General features: G+C 50.9%; 1 protein-coding gene across 2 annotated transcripts in view; it reads left to right on the top strand.

Annotated features, from left to right (window-relative positions):
* The first annotated feature begins 8,278 nt into the window (after window positions 1-8,278).
* LOC121165848 (RING1 and YY1 binding protein) overlaps window positions 8,279-17,179 on the top strand; it is a 66,136-nt gene continuing 57,235 nt past the window's right edge. The window contains exons 1-2 of one of the 2 annotated variants that reach the window (XM_040994828.1): window positions 8,279-8,516; window positions 9,393-9,518. In XM_040994828.1, coding sequence (XP_040850762.1) covers window positions 8,485-8,516; window positions 9,393-9,518 — 158 coding nt within the window. In that variant the 5' untranslated portion in view covers window positions 8,279-8,484. The remainder of the gene's footprint in view (window positions 8,517-9,392; window positions 9,519-17,179) is intronic. The other variant, XM_040994829.1, reaches the window with a different exon arrangement.

Below are 17,179 nucleotides of genomic sequence, written 5' to 3'. Positions count from 1 at the left end.
CAGGCACAAACCAGTTCCCACATGGAATGCCAGCATCACAGGTGGAGGCTTTACTTGCTATGCTCTTTTTCTGCCCTGACCTTGAGGTTAAACCCTCCCACCACCCCAGGCCCTGCCAACCACTGATCTATTCTCTATCCTCATAGTTTTGCCTTTTCCAGAAAGTCACAGCCGTGGAATCAAACAGTAACCTTCTAAGAGTGGTTGATTAGGATAATGCTCTTGCAATTCATGTAAGTTGCAGGGGCCAGTAGCTGATCCTTGTAATTGCTGAGTAGCATCCTGTTGTATTCACCAGCTCAAAGGCATTTGTAATGTTCCCCCATTTGGGTAATTATGAATGAAATTTATATATGTGTGCATATATATATTAACATAGTTTTTAAAAATAAAATATTTATCTACTTGAAAGGCAGAGTTAGGGCCAGCACCTTGGTATGGTACACTAAGCTTCTGCCTGTGGTGCAGGCATCCCATATGAATGCTGGTTCAAGATTCAGCAGTTACTGCACTTCCAATCCAGCTTCCTGCTTATGGCCTGGGAAAGCAACAAAGGATGGTCCAAATCCTTGGGCTCCAGCACCCACACGGGAGATCCAGAGGAAGCTCGTGGCTCCTGACTTCAGATTAGTTCTGGCCATTGTGGACATTTGGGGAATAAATCAGCAGAAGGAAGGTTCTCTCTCTGTCTCTCCCTCTCTTTCTCGTTCTGTAACTCTGCATTTCAAATAAATTAATTAATTAAATAAATCTTGCAGAGAACTAGAAAGAGGGAGAAATCTCCCATCTACTGGTTTATTCCCTGAATGGCTGCCACGGCCAGGCCTGGGCCAGACTGAAGCCCAGAGTCAGGAGCTCCTGATCTCAACCACAGATGGCAGATCCCCCAACACTTGAGCCATCTTCCACTGACTTCCAGGTGCATCAGAAGCAGACTGGAAGCAGAGTAGCTCCGAGACTCAAATCAGCACTCCCACGTGGGGTGCGGCTCAACCCTCTGTGCTGCGATGCCTGCCCCGAGTGCAGGTTCACATGTGAACATGTGTCTGCATTTCTCTCGGTAAACCCCTAGGAGTGAGATTGCCGGCTCACATGCTAAGTATATGTTTAACTTGCTAAGAAACTGCCGAGGTGTAATTCCAGAGGAATTGTGCCGTATTGCACTCCCATTGGCAACGCAGGAGGGTCACTCCACACCCTCCCTCGCGTTGAGGAGTGCCAGGTGTTTCTTCCATTGAAGCCTTTCTGAAGCACAGCGATGGTTCATTGGGGTTTTAATTTGGATTTCCCCAATGAATCATGATGTTAAGCATCTTTTCATGTGCCCATCGGACATTCATGTATCTTCTACTGAGTGAAATGTCCGTTTGCATCTTTTATTCAGGTTTTCATTAGGATGCCTGTCCTTTAATCTGTAGTCAGACACATTAGCCACTGTGCAAAAGGCCCTGCTTAGGATGCTTGTCGTATGGTAGCTTTTCAAATGTTCCAGAAACAACATTTTTTTTTTTTAATAAAAAGATAATTCTAACTGCTGAAATCCATGTTCAGTTTTAGTTTTTACTTATTTAAGTGTTTTTACTTATTAGTTTATACTTATTTAAGGTGCGATAACCTAGCGGCTAAAGTCCTCCCCTTGCACACGTCGGGATTCCATATGGGTGCCACCAGTTTTAATCCCGGCAGCCCTGCTTCCCATCCAGCTCCCTGCTTGTGGCCTGGGAAAGAAGTCAAGGACAGCCCAAAGCTTCAGGACCCTGCACCCAAGTGAGAGACCCGGAGGAAATTCCTGGTTCCTGGCTTTGGATTGGCACAGCTTTGGCTGTTATGGCTGCTTGGAGAGTGAGTCAATAGATGGAAGATCTCCCTCTCTATCTCTCCTTCTCTCTGTGTATCTGACTTTCCAATAAAAATAAAAATAAAAATAAATAAATAAAATACAGAGGAAGGGTCCAGTGTTGTGGCATGGTGGCTAGAATCCCACATGGGTGCCAGTTCATGTCTCAGCTGCTGCACTTCAGATTCAACTCCTTGATGATGGCCTGGGAAAAGCAGTGAAAGATGATTTCTGTGTTGGGGTCTTGCCACCCACGAGGAAGCCTCAGATGGAGCTTCAGGCTCCTGGCTCCCAGGCTCCTGCCTAGGCCTGGTCATTGTAGTCAACTGGGTAGTGAAACAGCAAGTGAAAAATATCTTTCTCTCCTTCTTTCTATAATTCTATCAAATAACTAAATAAATCTTTAAAGAAAAAAAAAAGGCAGAGTGAAAGATTTCCCATCTGTTGGTCCTGTCCAAAAATGCCTATAACAGTGGGGCTGGACCAATCCAAGCCAGGAACTGCGTCTACAGTAAAAGTAGGGCTGTTATTTGAACACAGGTATGCTGCTATAGGATCCAAGTTCCCCAAGAAGTGTCTTAACTACTCCTCTCAGAAACAAGTTCATTATAAAGAAGTGCTTTTGCAGGTCAGGTGCTTGGCCTGGCTCCACTCCTGGCTCCAGGTTCCTGCCAGGGAGACCCTGGGAGGAGAGAGGGATTGCCCCAAGTAGCTACGTGGCTGATATCCACCCGAGAGACCTGGATTGAGGTCTGGACTCTTGGCTTTGCCCTGGTCCAGTGTTGGCTGCTGGGGACATTTGTGGGAACAAATGAATAGATAAGAACTCTCTTTCAAAATAAACTAGAAGAAAAATTAACAATGAATATTTATGCAATTTTTCCCCCAGTCTGACAATTGTCTTTTATGTCTTTGCAAGAGTGTCTTTTAAAGAAGAAGCTTTTAGTTTGGAAGAAGTCCAAACAATTAAGTTTTTCTTGGAAGAATCATGTGCTTTTGTATCATATCTAAGTAATCTTTTTTGGAAATTTTAGGTTTATGATCTAGTTTGAGTTAATTTTTAAAAATGACTTGAAGTGAAAGCCAAGACAATATTGACTTGTGATAATTCTTCTGTGGAAGAGGCAAATCAATACAGCCTCACATTTCTGATAAGCACGTGCCCAGGTGACATTCTAACTGGTTGCAAAACCTGGTTAAGGGTCAACGCAGTCAGCCAGGAAAGCTCCATCTTTTACTGAATCGGGATTCCTCTTTTAGAAGTTAATCATAGTTTAAATGATTAAATGCACTTGTATTTTATTTGAAAGAGAGATTTGGGTCTAGAGTGGTGGCTCAACAGCTAATCCTTCCCCTACAAGCAATGGGATCCCATACGGGTACTAGTTCATATCCTGGCTGATCCACTTCCGATCCAGCTCCCTGCTTGTGGCCTGGGAAAGCAGTGGCGAATGGTGCAAAGCCTTGGGACCTTGCACCTGTGTGGGAGTAACTCGGAAGAGGTTCCTGGCTTCGGATTGTTTCAACTCTGGCTGTTCACCTGGGGAGTGAATCATCAGATACAACATCTTTCTGTCTGTCCTCTCTGCAGATCCGTCTTTCCAATAAAAATAAATCAATCTTTTAAAAAAAAAAAGTTACCTCTTCCACCTGCTGATTAGCTCCTGAAATGCCCAAAACAGCTAGGATGGGGCCAGTTGCAAGCCAGGAGCCAAACATTCAATCCAGATCTCCTGTTGTGCAATGGTGCGGGGTTGGGGGTGGGAAGGATGACCCAAGCTACCTTAGTGCCTCCCAGGGCACACATTAGAAGCAAGCTGTTTCGGAAGCAGAGGAACTAGAACTCAGAATAGGCAAACTGCAAGGAGAGGCAGGCATCGCCAAGCGGCATCTGGTTCTGGGTATGGGGCAGCTCATCTTTAGCATCACTCCAGATGTCTCCAGTGATACCAGCATGAGCTCGGAGTGGCATGCACTAGGTCCTTCCTGAGACCTAAGAGGCGCCTGGGAGTTAGCTGCTCCAAGAAAGCATTTTTCTCTCTCACTGAAGGAAGGAACATTGCTTGCAAAGAAGAACAAGAATTCTTAGCAACTTGGAAAGGAATCTTAATGTTTCCAGCACAGTCCCCTGGGAGCCTGCCTTCTCCTCCCAGTTGCCCTCCATCACACCAACTCAAGATGCCTCACTGAGGTGCCTTGAACATTTCAGGACTATAACTGCCGAGGAGAGAGGGTTGTGAAACCAACACACATGGCTGAATTAAAACATATTAAGGAGGACAAATGGCATTTCCCATTGTGATCATTTCAGTAGAGAGAGAACATTTAAATTACCCAATCTTCTAACACAAGAAAAAAACTGGAAGGAGAATCTCGTCCCAATCCCCAAACTCCTACCCCTGCACCCCAAGAACTGTTAGTGATTACTTGGACTTACCCACTGGTTTTATTTTCTGGTTTCCTGGCAGACTGGGGAAAGTCTCATCCTAGCAAGGACTTGGAACCTGAGAAGGTGTATCATGGGTGGGGCGAGGTGACCCCAGAAGTCTTGGGAAAAAGGTTCGTCTCCTCTCATTTAGTTCACCAGGCTTCTATGGAGGTATTCCTGAGGCTCAAAGTTCTAGGCTTAGTGAGAGTTTCAGATTTCCCAGCTGGGAGGAGCACCTGTACACGTTTAAAGTCAGGAGGAAGTGGAGTTGATAACGTTCCAAACTTTGGCTTTGGCACGCACCAGCCAGTGGCTTTCACTTCTTTACTGAGCAAAAGGAGAGCCCTTCTGGGGCCAACTCCCAGGTCACTTTAAATGTCCTTTGCAGTGGCAGGAGTACGCCTGTCCCCCGGCACCTCATTCATTAAGACAGAGCAGGCAGATCAGTATTTCTGGTGAACCTGTTGGTGGTGGCTTCAGGATAAGTCTGCATACCTTGCTCCATGGGATCTCCCAGCTCCAGCCTTCCCAGCCTCACCGCTCCTCTCTCTGGGGACTCCAGCTGTCTGCCTTCTGTTTCCCCCAGAGCCCACAATGCTCTCGCCTTGTTTTCTCCTGGGCAGCCCTCATTTTCTCAGGGATGTCCCTCCTCCACCAGCTGCACCAACCCTCTCCCTGCTTTAACACTCGCACTACACCTTGCTTCTGGTATTGCGCCTTTTATAGCAATTGTCCCACGGTAGTTAATGACTTGCCTAGTGTCTGGTTTCTCACTTAGAATGAGAACTCCAAAAGATTAGGAATGAAGCCTCTTTAAAAAAAAAAAAAATTAACGCCTCTCCCTCCCGTCCCCCCACCCCCCGCCCTTGCACAATAGCCTAGCGACTGAAGTCCTCATGTTGAACCCACTGGGATCCCATATGGGTGCTAATCCCGGCAGCCCCACTTCCCATCCAGCTCCCTGCCTGTGGCCAGGGAAAGCAGTATACATAAGTATGCTAGGTTGTCTTTCAGGCACTTGCCATATAACGGAAGGAAGGTACAACAAAAAGAGATCCTTGCATTATGGAGCTCACGGGCTACGGGGCCTGGTGACTAAACTGTGAGAAGCACTCAGGTGAGTCGGCAAGGACAGGAGGCATGGGACACTGTGTATGCAATAAGCTTAGACTGGGTGACCAGGGAAAGCTGCCATCGAGAAGGGCCTTCTGAGAGAAGGCCTGCAATGAGACCACCAGGTGAAAAGCCTTCTAGGCAGAAGGGAGAGCGAGGACAAAGGTGCTGAGGCCCGAAGATGCCCCCACTGTTCCTGGGGACAAAAAGCAGCAAGTGTGAGGGCATGGGAAGCACTGTGGGGTACACAGATCATCTGGCCTGTGTAAGTGTGGAACCTCGAACGGCAGGCACTTTGGCGGGAGGGCCAGCAGCCAGCCTCTGGGCAAAAAACCATGAGTTTCAAATAGTATTTCCTTCCTTTAGATGAAACACGAAGCGTTAAGTTCAAGCCAGGAAACGGAGGGGTAGCAAAGGGCTGCCAGCTGTCACTTGTTCCCTCATCCCACATGGGTCTAGGACTGACACCTCCTGGGGACCATCTGGTGCCCCACTCCGCTGGGGCTGAAACTACCACTGCAGGCTCTCCGGATCCCTGTCATTCCCTTCCAGGGCTGGCTGTTCCACAAGCAGTCCCAGTGGATTCCTGCGAGTACCGGGACTTGGAGGAGATGTTGACCTCTACATGAGGCTATTGCATGAACCAAATAAGAGCTGCCAGGGCTACACACACTCACAGATTCACACACACACGGATGACTTGCCATGGTTATACACACACACACCTGATGAGTTGGCACGGCCACACACACACACACACACACACACACCTGGTGAGCCGTGGTTCTGAAAAGTTCCTAGAAATTACTTCTGTATTGCAGAACTTCTTTTTTTTTTTTTTCTTAATTTTTTAAAGCGACTTCTTTCTTTTTCTGGAACAGGTAACACCAAGAGACAAAAAGACCGTGCCCAGTCAGTCCATTTCCAAAGGATAAATGTGATGATGTGTTTGTAGTGGGATTGTGCACGCTTGACCGACTAAGAACTGACAGTGCGGTTGAGATGAGGATTTTAGACACCATGTCCAGCCAAAGGTGCCGCGCACACACCAGAGGGCACACCCTGCGACCCCTGGATAAGCCACACTAAACCGTCAAGACAGAAGCTGGAAGAGCGGGGTCGGATAGCTCATTGAACTACAGGGTGCATCCGAGGGTGTGTTTCACTGTGTATGTCAAGCCAGTCGCCCTGTCGCCACCTGTGGCTCCCTTCTCAGAGGTCACCCCTCCGGCTGGGGGTTCTTGATGCCCCTTTTTCTTACAGCACCTTCACAGCCCGGCGGGTGCAGCAGTCCCCAGACGCCAAGGCTGCCGGCACTGGACCAAGGCTCGTGGGCCTCTCTCTGCCCTCCTTCCCTCCCCAGGGAGGCGGTGCAGCCGCGTGGCCCTTGGAGGTTGCTGACCCTGGCTAAACAGTGTTGCTCCTCCCGCGGGGCCCTCCAGGGTGTGCCGGCCTGGAGAGGACTCGATGTACTGATGAAGCTTATCGCGGAGGGACGCATTCCCCGCCCCCCTCCTCCTCCCGCTTGGGATCTGTGGAGAGATCCCAGGGCTTTCTGCCCCCTGAGGGGGGGCTCTCAGATCCCGCGGCGTGTGCGGTCTCTTGCAAGGGGGCAGTCCCCGAGGACAACTTTGTTTCTTATCTTTCCCCCACACCCTCTTTGCATCCCCCACCGTCTGGCACCGAGCTATAGGCTGGTCCCATCCCCCATATGAGGCTCCACCGTGCCTGGGCCACTTTTCCTATCAAGTGTGGTGGTGGTGGTGGGGAATCTTCGCCCCCTGCTCTGCCAGGCCTCCCCCAGGGCCAAGAGGGAGCAGAGAGGCCACGTCCATGTGGCAAGCGTTGCTGGAAGAAAGCGCGGGAGGTGAAGGGTGCTACCTGTTCCTCTTTTAAAATCTTCCAGTGCCCGGGCACTGCTCAGGCCTCGACAGGCCAGCTCCTAAGCCCCGTCCCTCCCATCGGTCTTCCCCAAGTGCCAGGTACTCCTTCGGCATGCTTTCCCTGCCCCCAGTCTCTAAATGTCCACGCCACCGTGGGCGGAGGGTTTATCAGCCTCCTGCTGGAGACGGACAAGGTTAGAATGCTGGTATGTGGTCGTCGGGGATCTGAAAGAGCAACTTCCCCCGGGGGAGACGCCCTAGTTAGGCTCCAAGGGGGGTTCGAGGAGGAGTTCAGGAGGTCCGCGGTCTGGAACCGGGGGGCCGTCGAGTTCCACCAACACCCGGGGGTCTGCAAAGCGCCCTCCCGCCGTGGGGACCCCGGAGAGGGCGCTGGGCCAGCAGCGTCTCCGCTGGGGGGGGGGGCGGGTGGCACTTCAGGAAAGACAGCTGCTCCTCAGAGCTCCGCGTGGCGGAGGAGCGGAAGAGCGCCGGGGGGCCGAGGGAAGCCCCGTGCGGTCTCTCGGGGGTGGGGTGGGGGTCGCTGCAAGGCGACCTACCTCCCGCTGCACCCCACACCGCCGGGGAGCGCAAAAAAAGGAAAAAAAGAAAAAAAAAAAACCTGACTGGAACTACTTTTCCCCCCCCTCCCCGGAGCGGCCGCGCGGCAGCCCCACACCGTTGGCGGAGTCCGGGCGCGGCCACGTGCACACACGCACAAACACACACACACCCCGGCGGGCTCGCACGGGGCCAGCGGCAGGCACGCGCGTGCGCGCGCGCACACACACACACACACACACACACACATATATACACACGCGCACACACACGCGCGCACTCCCGGGCACGCACACCGCCGGCCCCGCCCACGGCCGGAACGCCCCGCCCTCCCCCGCGCCCCGCCCCCGCCCTCGCCGCCCCGGTTGCCGCCCTGCCATTGGTTGCGGGCCGCGTGACGCGCGGCGCCCGGCCCCGCCCCTCGTCAGTCACTCGGCGGAGGCGGCGCTGGCGGGGACTAGTCTCGTCCGGAGACTGGCGGCGGCGCGGCGGCGGCGGCGGCAACAGCGGCGGCGGCCGGAGGAGCTTGAGCCCCAGCGGCTTGAGGCGGGCGGGCGGGCGCGGGGGAGCCGCGGGGGCCGTTCCGCGACGACTCCCCGGACGGCGTTTCTCCTCCGAGCGACGCGGCTTCTCGTCTGTGGGGGGGGCGGGGGTCCGGTCCATCCATGACCATGGGCGACAAGAAGAGCCCGACCAGGTACCTGCTGGCGGCCGGAGGGGCGGAAGAAGGGGCGGGCGGGCGGGCGGGGGGCCGGCGACGACTAGGCCCTCGGCGGAGCCACCGGGCGGGGAGGCGGGAGGGGGGGGAGGCGCTGCTAAGATGGAGATCCGGGGGCGGGGAGGCGGCGGCGGCGGCGAGCGGCGGGCGGCGGGAGGCGGTGTCGCTCCCGCCCGGGGCCGGCGGCCGTGCGCGCCGCAGCCATGGCGGCTCCTCCTCAGCCGCCGCCGCCGCCGCCGCCGCTGCTGCTGCCGCCGCCGCTGCCGCCGCCGCCGCCGCCGCTCCTCCCAGACAAAGGGAGATTTAACCAGGTGGGGAGGGAGGGAGGGCGCGGGCAGGGGAGGGGAGCGGGAAGCAGCCGGCCCACTCCCCGCCGCCGGCCTCGGGGGGCTCTGCCCCTGCGCGCCCCCCTCCAGATCCGGCCCGCGGGGCCTCCCCCCACGGCCCCAGCCCCACGCCCGCTCGCTCGGGTCCACAAGTCCGCCCCGCTTCCTGCGCCCGCCGCGGCCCTCCTCGCTCCCTCTCCCCCGGGCGCAGCCGCCGCCGCCGGCACCACCGGCCCCGCTGCCGCCGCCGCCGCCGCCTGGGCGAGCCGGCCGATCCGGCCCGGCCTGGCCCGCCGAGGGGTCGCCGCGGCCGGCGGGGGCGCCCGGTCCCCGCCCGGGTCCCCCGCCTGGGTGGGTGGTCGCCCGGGCCAAGTTTGCAGCGGCGGATTCCTGCGAAATGCCGGCGGCTCACAGCGCCTTCTGTGTTGTTTTCTCTCTTCTCCTCTCCCTCTTTGCTCCTGTTCTCTCGGTCCCTTCCCTCCCCCCCCCCCCCACTCCTCCCCTGCCCCGGTTCCCGACTCCTCCGAAGGCCCAAAAGGCAAGCGAAACCTGCCGCGGACGAAGGCTTTTGGGATTGTAGCGTCTGCACCTTCCGAAACAGCGCGGAAGCCTTCAAATGCAGCATCTGCGATGTGAGGAAAGGCACCTCCACCAGGTACCCAGGAGCCGGCTCAGCCTCGGCTCAGAGGCTTGTCCCGAGCCATTACTTTCTGCCCTCTTGCCAACTTGTTGCTCACGGTCTTGGTTGGCTGCATTTGGGGGTGGCTGCTGGTGTGTGTGGTGGTGGTGGGGGTGTGCACGGCCTCGTGTTCCCTGAATGATTTATGGAGGGGAGGCTTTCTCCCCCTAGCTTTTCGCCTGACTTGGTGTGCAGTCTGTTTGACACTTGTGTCGGTTGGCTGGTCGGTATTGGCTCGGAAAGCGAGGAAGCGGCGCTCGCCGTGGGTCGTAGCACTCGGACCTCTTTGCCGTGTGCAGGATGGTTTTAATTTGCTTGCTTTGAGTTATTTTTCTCCCCTGGAAATGTAGGGGTGGTAGTTACAGGGAGGCTGATTGTTGCCTTTTGGGTTTCTTGCATTTGAAAATAATTGTTGGGATTTGATAAGGAATGTGCATTCTGGGGGGAAGGAGGGTCACCGAGCTGTCCCGGTATTGTTGCTTTGGGGGCTTTTTGTTTGGGGTGAACTTGAGCGGAGTGGACGGGCGGGCGATTTGCAGAGTGGTGCCTGTCGGAGTTTGTGTCAAAGAATGTCGGGAGAATTCATTTCAGTGAAGGTGGTAGACTGCATGTGTTATCAGAACGAGTTCAGCAACTTGAGATTGAACATTCAGATAGGCTTGGAGAGAATGTCAAGACTGGCTGGTCATCTTTTTTAACTTGTATCTGGGTTTCGTTTTTGGTGGTGGTGGAGTCTGAAGTTGAAGTGCTGTGGCTCTCACTTAGTGGACTGACAGCCGGTGTGGGTGTGCTAGCGTGTGAGAAAGAGGGCTTGGACAGCCCGGGGTCTTCAGGAGTTGAGCCTGCTGGCCAGTCTCCTGCTGTCATCGGGTCTTGGAGTGGGTGGCATTCCAGTACAGCTGTGCCCGGTGGCTCCAGCTGAAGCTGGTTCTTTAGACTAAGTGAATGTGTCCTGTTAAGGTTTCATTACTTCATTTGTATCTGGTGTTTAAATAGGATCTTGGGCAACCTGCAGGAGTGCAACTCTGGGATTAATTGGCCTAATTACTGGTAGAAGAGTTCTGTGAATTCCACTAATTCTCAATAATGGGACCTCTGATTAAAAACACCCAAGAACTGCACATATTTCCCCCACAAGTAGCTTTTAAAGTGAACGCCTGTCAGATGTTTGGTGTCTGTGGTTTTCATAGGTTTTGTTTTGCTCTCTTCAAGATTGGGAATTCCATCGAGTGGCGTGAAAGTTTTAGAGATGTGTTTGTTATTTAAAGCAATAGTGATTGTGGAGTATCTATGAGTAATGTTTTTTTACATGTAGAATCCCTCAGAGGCCAAACCTCTTTATTGTGGTTTTGCTTTGAGTGTTACTGTAGATGGTGTTCAAGTAAATGACTAGGAAACTCGTAAGAACTTGAGAACCTGACTGGTGAAGAGAAACTCTAAATTCCAAGAGTTTGTATCTGATTTAATGCTGGGAATGATTATTTTGTGATGAAACGCGTTTCAGTTTCTGCATGTATTTAAAAAAAAAAACAAACCCTGACTCATCACCTTTCTGGAAACCTGGGGAAGGCTTTGGCTAAAAACAACATGTATGTTTTCAGTTCTTTGAGAGCCACAGATGATGACTGTAAATAAACATTTTAAAACCATTACATTTTTTATGAAAATACCTCTGGATGGTTCAAAAACAGGATGGCTAGCCAGACCTTACTGTCTTTAAGGGTTGCTGTCTTTTTGAACCAGATCTCTAGGTCTGAGGACTAGAGTGCACCTCCTAGAACACATCCATTGCGTGTCGGTCACTGCTAGTATTACTTTTTCTTGCGGGGGGGGTGGTGGGACTTCAAAGTCCTGATACGAACTTGACATTTTCTGTCTTGTTTAGTACTACTCATACTTGATATTGCTGTCAGTAGTAAACTTGATGTTAGACTTGGGATACTGAGCAATAGACAAGAGTTTGTGACTCTAGAATAATTTTTGGAGTGGCACGGAAATTGGGTTTTATTGCTTGGGCTGGTGGCTTGTATTTTTTAATATCCTTAGCTAGTTGGGTTAGCTGGTGGCCGTTTAGGAACTTGTGGCCATTTTGGTCATTTCTGTCGTCGCCATCTACCAGTCAACCAAGGAAACCTGCTTTGAATTAGTGGTATTCCAGTAGGATACCAAAATCTAACTGCCCGTTGAGGACAGAAGGGGTAGGACCTCAGTTCGATGAGGAAAATACTGCTATTCAAACAGCATTTCTGAGGATGTAAATAATACTGCTAAGGACATGTCACAAGGCTGATGGGACGCGTACCCAAATGGTCATGCTTGATGTTAGAAACATGTGGCCAGAGCTGCAAATAGGTGCTGTGGTTGTTGGGAGCGGTTTAGCGTGGCCTATTAGGAAGCCCTCGCCCTCCTTGGTTCTTCTGGTGTAGGACAACTTCCACAATCCACAAACTTCTCTTGCCTGCTTTTTTACAACTGTTGCCATGTGCGTCAGATACATAATGAATCGAAGAATTTATTTGTTTATAGAGAGAAAGCATGCTGGCACTGGCTCCCGTTTCCTAGTTCACTTCCCAGATGCCCACAGTGACTCGGGTGGGGCTGGCCTAAAGCCAGGAGCTGGAACCTCCATCTGGGTCTCACGTGGGTGGCAGGGACTCAAGTCCTGGAGCATCTTCTGCTGCCTCCTAGGGTGCACGTGATTACGTGATTCGGCACAGGCACTACAACTCCCAACCCGGTGGCTTAACCCTTGGGCCGAACATCTGCCCCATAGCAGGTGTGTTAATTCTGCAGGTGAAATTGTGATGGTTGTTGGTGGGTTTTTTTTTAATGACTTAAAGCAGAATATTCGTATGTAGAAAGGAATAAGGAATAAATAGGGCACTTGGAGGCTAGGTGGGCAGTAGAGATCTGTACTTTGAATCTTATCAGCTCGATTTTGAATCTCTGGCTCATTGATACACTTTTTCCAACTCTGACCCTTGTTGGAGGAGTTCTGGGCAGTTGGAAAAGTGGCTTCCCTGTCGTGCTGATGTATTACTGTACGCTTTCCCAGGTGGGAGCAGTAAATCGAGGTTGGAGTATGTGTGTAAGGTGGCAGGTGGGTGACCAAGAAACACTGCCTTTCTTCAGCGTGCTGACTGAAGCAGCAGTTCACATCCTGCGTTCTGAGCCCCGACAGAGGATTCCTTGGAGGAGGAGGAGGGGAAGCCACTGTGCTGATGCACCTGCCACCTGCTGCTCTGCTCAGGTGAAGTTACTAGAGTTGGGCAGAGTAGCTTCTGGACCCGGTGATGTACTAAATATAATATGCGTTGTGGTTTTGTGTTTACAGTGTTTTCTTTGGTGACGCTGGTGTGTGTTCTTGTTAATTAGTTTCTTTGATGGTAGCGCTGCTGTTACCTTCAGCTACTGCTCACATACGCTTTAAAAACTTTCATCGTTTGAACACTGTTCCGCTAGAAACTTAACTGTTTTTAGAACTTTTTCAGAGGAAATTACTTCAATGTATAACAACATTGTGTGGCAAGAACTAGCTGTGTGTGTGTGTGAGAGAGAGAGAGAGAGACTGACTGACTGACTGACTGACTGACGCATTTCAGAGTCTTGAGTTAGAGGGTGATGTCTCGTGTATCTCCCTGTGTTAGTTCATCCCCAGGTGGCTGTCATGTCCAGGGCTGATGGAATCAGCACCTGTTTGGGACCCCCGTTTGGGACACCAGCCGTGGCTGTACTTGCTGTGCTACAATGTCAGTCTGTACTTGGCTTTTAAAAAGTTGAATCTCAGAATATTTAATTGGAAGGGTTGAAGAAACAGCAGCTTTCAAAAACTCCCAGAAGGTTTTGCGTTTACATTTCAGTTTTTTTTTTTTTCTCCCTCCTCAAATCCAAAATCCCTTGAATACTTTTGAAGTGATTTGGGAGTTTTATGGAAAAACACGGCATGGTTATGATCTTTGCCGAAAGCTACCGAGACCCTCATCTTGGGATACTTTTCAGATGGCAAAGCTTGTGAAAAGAAGCCGAGGGAGCCGCCCTGGGGTTGAGCCAGGCCTGTTAGCCCGGGCTTCCTGGTGTTCCTCAACAGCATTGCTGCTCCCTGGGTCCCACTGGTTTTATTGTTGTTTCTCTTTCATAAACATTTTCTATAAAATGCATTGAAAAATTGCTTCTGTCTTCTGGCTTACCAAACCTTATCAAACCTGCCAACCTCAAAGCTAATATACAAAAACCGATGCTGTTTTAACGGTCACTCTTACACAGAAGGGGAGTAATAATTTGTTTCATATTTGCTATTGCATTGGACTTACTGATTTATTGGTACTGACTTGATCTTCTGTGTACTGGGTGACCTTAAAGTAAATTACCTGGGTAGTTGTGGTCATTTGACAAGTTTTTATTGAGCACACTGTCATCTGGGCTCTTGGTGTATAGGAGTGTGACGACGGGTCCCTGTTCATGCAGCTTAACATACAGTGGAGAGACAAGAGAAACCAAGCAAATAGAAAAGTAGTGCTTTCATCTGGTGCCAAGTGCTCTGAAGAAACGAGAGTAGGCTGAGGCATACAGAGTGATGGAGCTGGACGGAGTGACGGCTTGGTAGTACTGAGGTGTGTGTCTGCTTGCTTTGGGAACCAGAGGATATTTATTTCCGAAGGTCTCCCTGGGTCATATATAAAGCTCAGTTGGGTGGGGCACTTAAGAGTACAGCTTCTGAGCTTCTCACAGTTACACGTCATAGACTAATCCCAGGCAAGCTAAAGTACTAGCATATTTCGAGTCATCAGGGTTTATATGTACAGATGCATACATTCCCAACCCCCTACACTTTTCCTTCCCCCAACTGTGTAGGGAAAAAAGTGAAGTACTGTGTACTCCATGTGCTGAAGAAACTACAGAACTTAGGAGAGCTCCGTCAGGTGGCTGTAATTCACCAGAATAGTCACCAGAGCTGATGGAGTTTGTTAGTACTGTAAGTGGCAGCGTGTCTCCTCCACGACTTGTGTAGTTACTTTGGCTGGTGCTTCCTCCTTTGCCCCATGACCTGTGCTTTCCCCCCTTTGCGGCCTCTTTGTATGCTCCTTAAGTAGTACTCACACTTTACCTGTTTGTTTAAGCTTTCTGAACCAAGCACACCTAAGTTTAAAGATTTGATGAACTTAAAGTAAACGCATTTTCATAACGGCCACATGGGTTCTTAAAGAGAACTTCCCAAAGCCCCTTGTGTACCTTCCCTGCTCTAATGTTTGAGATTAGTTTGTTCCTGAAAATTTTTAAAGATTTATTTTTATTGGAAAGGCAGATTTACAGAAAGGAGAGACAGAGAAAGATCTTCTGTCTGTTGGTTCACTCCCCAAGTGACCGCAATGACTGGAGCTGAGCCACTCCAAGGCCAGGAGCCAGGAGCAGCCTCTGGCTCCGTGTGGGATCCAGGCATGTGCAAGGCGAGTGTGTAGCTGCTGAGCTGTTGCACCAGGTGCTGCTGTTGCATTTTGTGAGTGGAGTCGCGTAGTATGTGCATTTCAGGGTCTGGCTTCTTCGGTTGTGTTTGCAGGAGTCATCCTTGTGCGTTTGTGCTTTGCATGCGGCTCTTTCCCTCCCAGGCTGGAGAGGATCTCCTTTGGCCCTGTGTTCAGCAGGTGACTCCTTCCTCAGTAGCCCAAGTCCAGGGTCTGTCTGTGAATGGAGTGAAATTTGGTGGGAGTCATACGGGGAGTCAGTTTTTGCCTCTCACCAGTAGGATTGTTCATCAGTCACTTGTTTTTTCAAGACATTGGTTAAACACATGGAAAATTCTTGCTTTCAAGGAACTTACTTGTTATAGTTTTACTTGTAAAACTAACTAACCAGTATAATAAAACACGTTCACAGGGGTGTGACTGTCATGGGAAGGATGGAGCCAGTGAGACAGTAAGAGTTTAGACACAAACAGGCTGGACCTTCCCCATGGAGACCTCACTTGGGTTTGGTTTTTGTTTGTTTTTTTAAGAGGTATTTTTATTGGAAAGGCACATTTACAGAGAGGAGTGAGGTGGAGACAGAGGTCTTTCATTTGCTGGTTCACTCCCTAAAGGATTGCAACAGCCAGAGCCGAGCTGATTCGAAGCTACGAGCTTCTTCTAAGTCTCCCACGTAGATGCAGGGTCCCAAGGCCCTGGACCATCCTCCGCTGCTTTCCCAGGCCATGAGCAGGGAGCTGGATGGGAAGTGGAGCAGTAGGGACGTGAACCGAAACCTGCATGAGGTCCTGGTGCTTGCAGGTGGAGGATTAACCAGTTAAACTTAGGCTTTTGAGAGTCTCGGATATAGAATGTGTTTGTTCCAGACTGACTATGGGATGGTAGTTCTTCGTTCCTTTTTAAACTTCACTCTGTTCAAATGATGCCATCCACATCTCTTCACTTGTTGCGCAGATGATTGATGGCTTCCTAACCACCTGTCCCTGCTTCCGTGCATGCGCATGTGGGACGTACCAGCCCAGCTGCTTCCTAGGTTTCTCTGTCTCCAGGTGGAAAGCCTAAACACAGGCTGACTCCTGCAGGTTGCACAGAATGCATCTGGCTGAGTGCTTCTGGAATGCCCAGCAGATGCTTCCTGTTCCTACTTCTTTATCTTCTGTTTCTTACTCATGCCTTTAGGGTAAAACCAAGGGCATTGGAAAGGAGGCTTGTGATCCCGTCCTCTTTTGTGTCTTGTCTTTGCTGTAGGCTTTTGCAAGCAGCCTGTAACCGCCGTATCCTGCGTGTGTGTTCTGTTAGTGTGTGGCACGGTGTTGGACTTCCACGCCATCACATAACCTTCCCTCCCCCCTTTTTTCTATTGTGAAATGCTTTTCCTTGGTGTTTGTGTACTTGAAGACTCCGTTGTCTTCTGAATGTCTCGGGAAATCCATTGCCTTCTGGTCCTGCAAAGTTTTATTTATTTATATTGAAAGTCGGGTTTTTACAGAGAGGAGAGAGAGAGAGATCTCTGCTGGTTCACTGCCCAAATGGCCAGCATGGCTGGAGCCGAGCTTCTCCCTGGCTTCCCACATGGATGCAAAGCTGGCGGCCTCCGGTGCTCCTCTGCTGCTTTCTCGGGCCGTAACTGGATGGGAAGTGGGGCAGCCAAGGCGCACTTCCTCCATATGGTCTGCCGGCACTTGTAGGTGAAGGATTGACCTTACTGTGCCACCATGCCAGCCCTGTAAACTCTTTTTGTTTGATTTCCAGCTTGCTTCTGTTATGGATACTGCTTCAGAGGGCAGGGCCCCTCTCTTCATAGCTTTGTTTTCTTGGGTCTGTCACACTGCTTGGCACTTGCTAGGAGTTCATTCAGTGTGTATAGAATAAATACAGACTGGGAGAAGTGGTTCTGTGTAAAAGTTGCAATGTTCTTTCATGTTCTGTGTTTTTTGCTTTCTATATTCAGTGTTAACTGAATCAGGGAAAGTTGTCTGTGTGAAGTACTCTTTTCAAAGTATGATTTTTTTCCTCTTTAAATATTTGTTTATGAGGGCTGTGTTGTGGATTTGCGGATTAAGTCATGGCCTGCATTGCCAGCATCCCATATAGATGCTGGGTTGATTCTAGGTACTTTACTTGCTGTCCTGGTCCCTGCTAATAATGTACCTGGGAAAGCACTGGAGGATGACCCAA

This window comes from Ochotona curzoniae, unplaced genomic scaffold (genome assembly GCF_017591425.1).
Source record: "Ochotona curzoniae isolate NIBS_2020 unplaced genomic scaffold, NIBS_Ocur_1.0 contig_908, whole genome shotgun sequence".
NCBI classification, from domain to species: Eukaryota; Metazoa; Chordata; class Mammalia; order Lagomorpha; family Ochotonidae; genus Ochotona; species Ochotona curzoniae.
The sequence above is the reverse complement of the archived record's forward strand: the minus strand, read 5'-3'. Positions and strand labels throughout refer to the sequence as shown.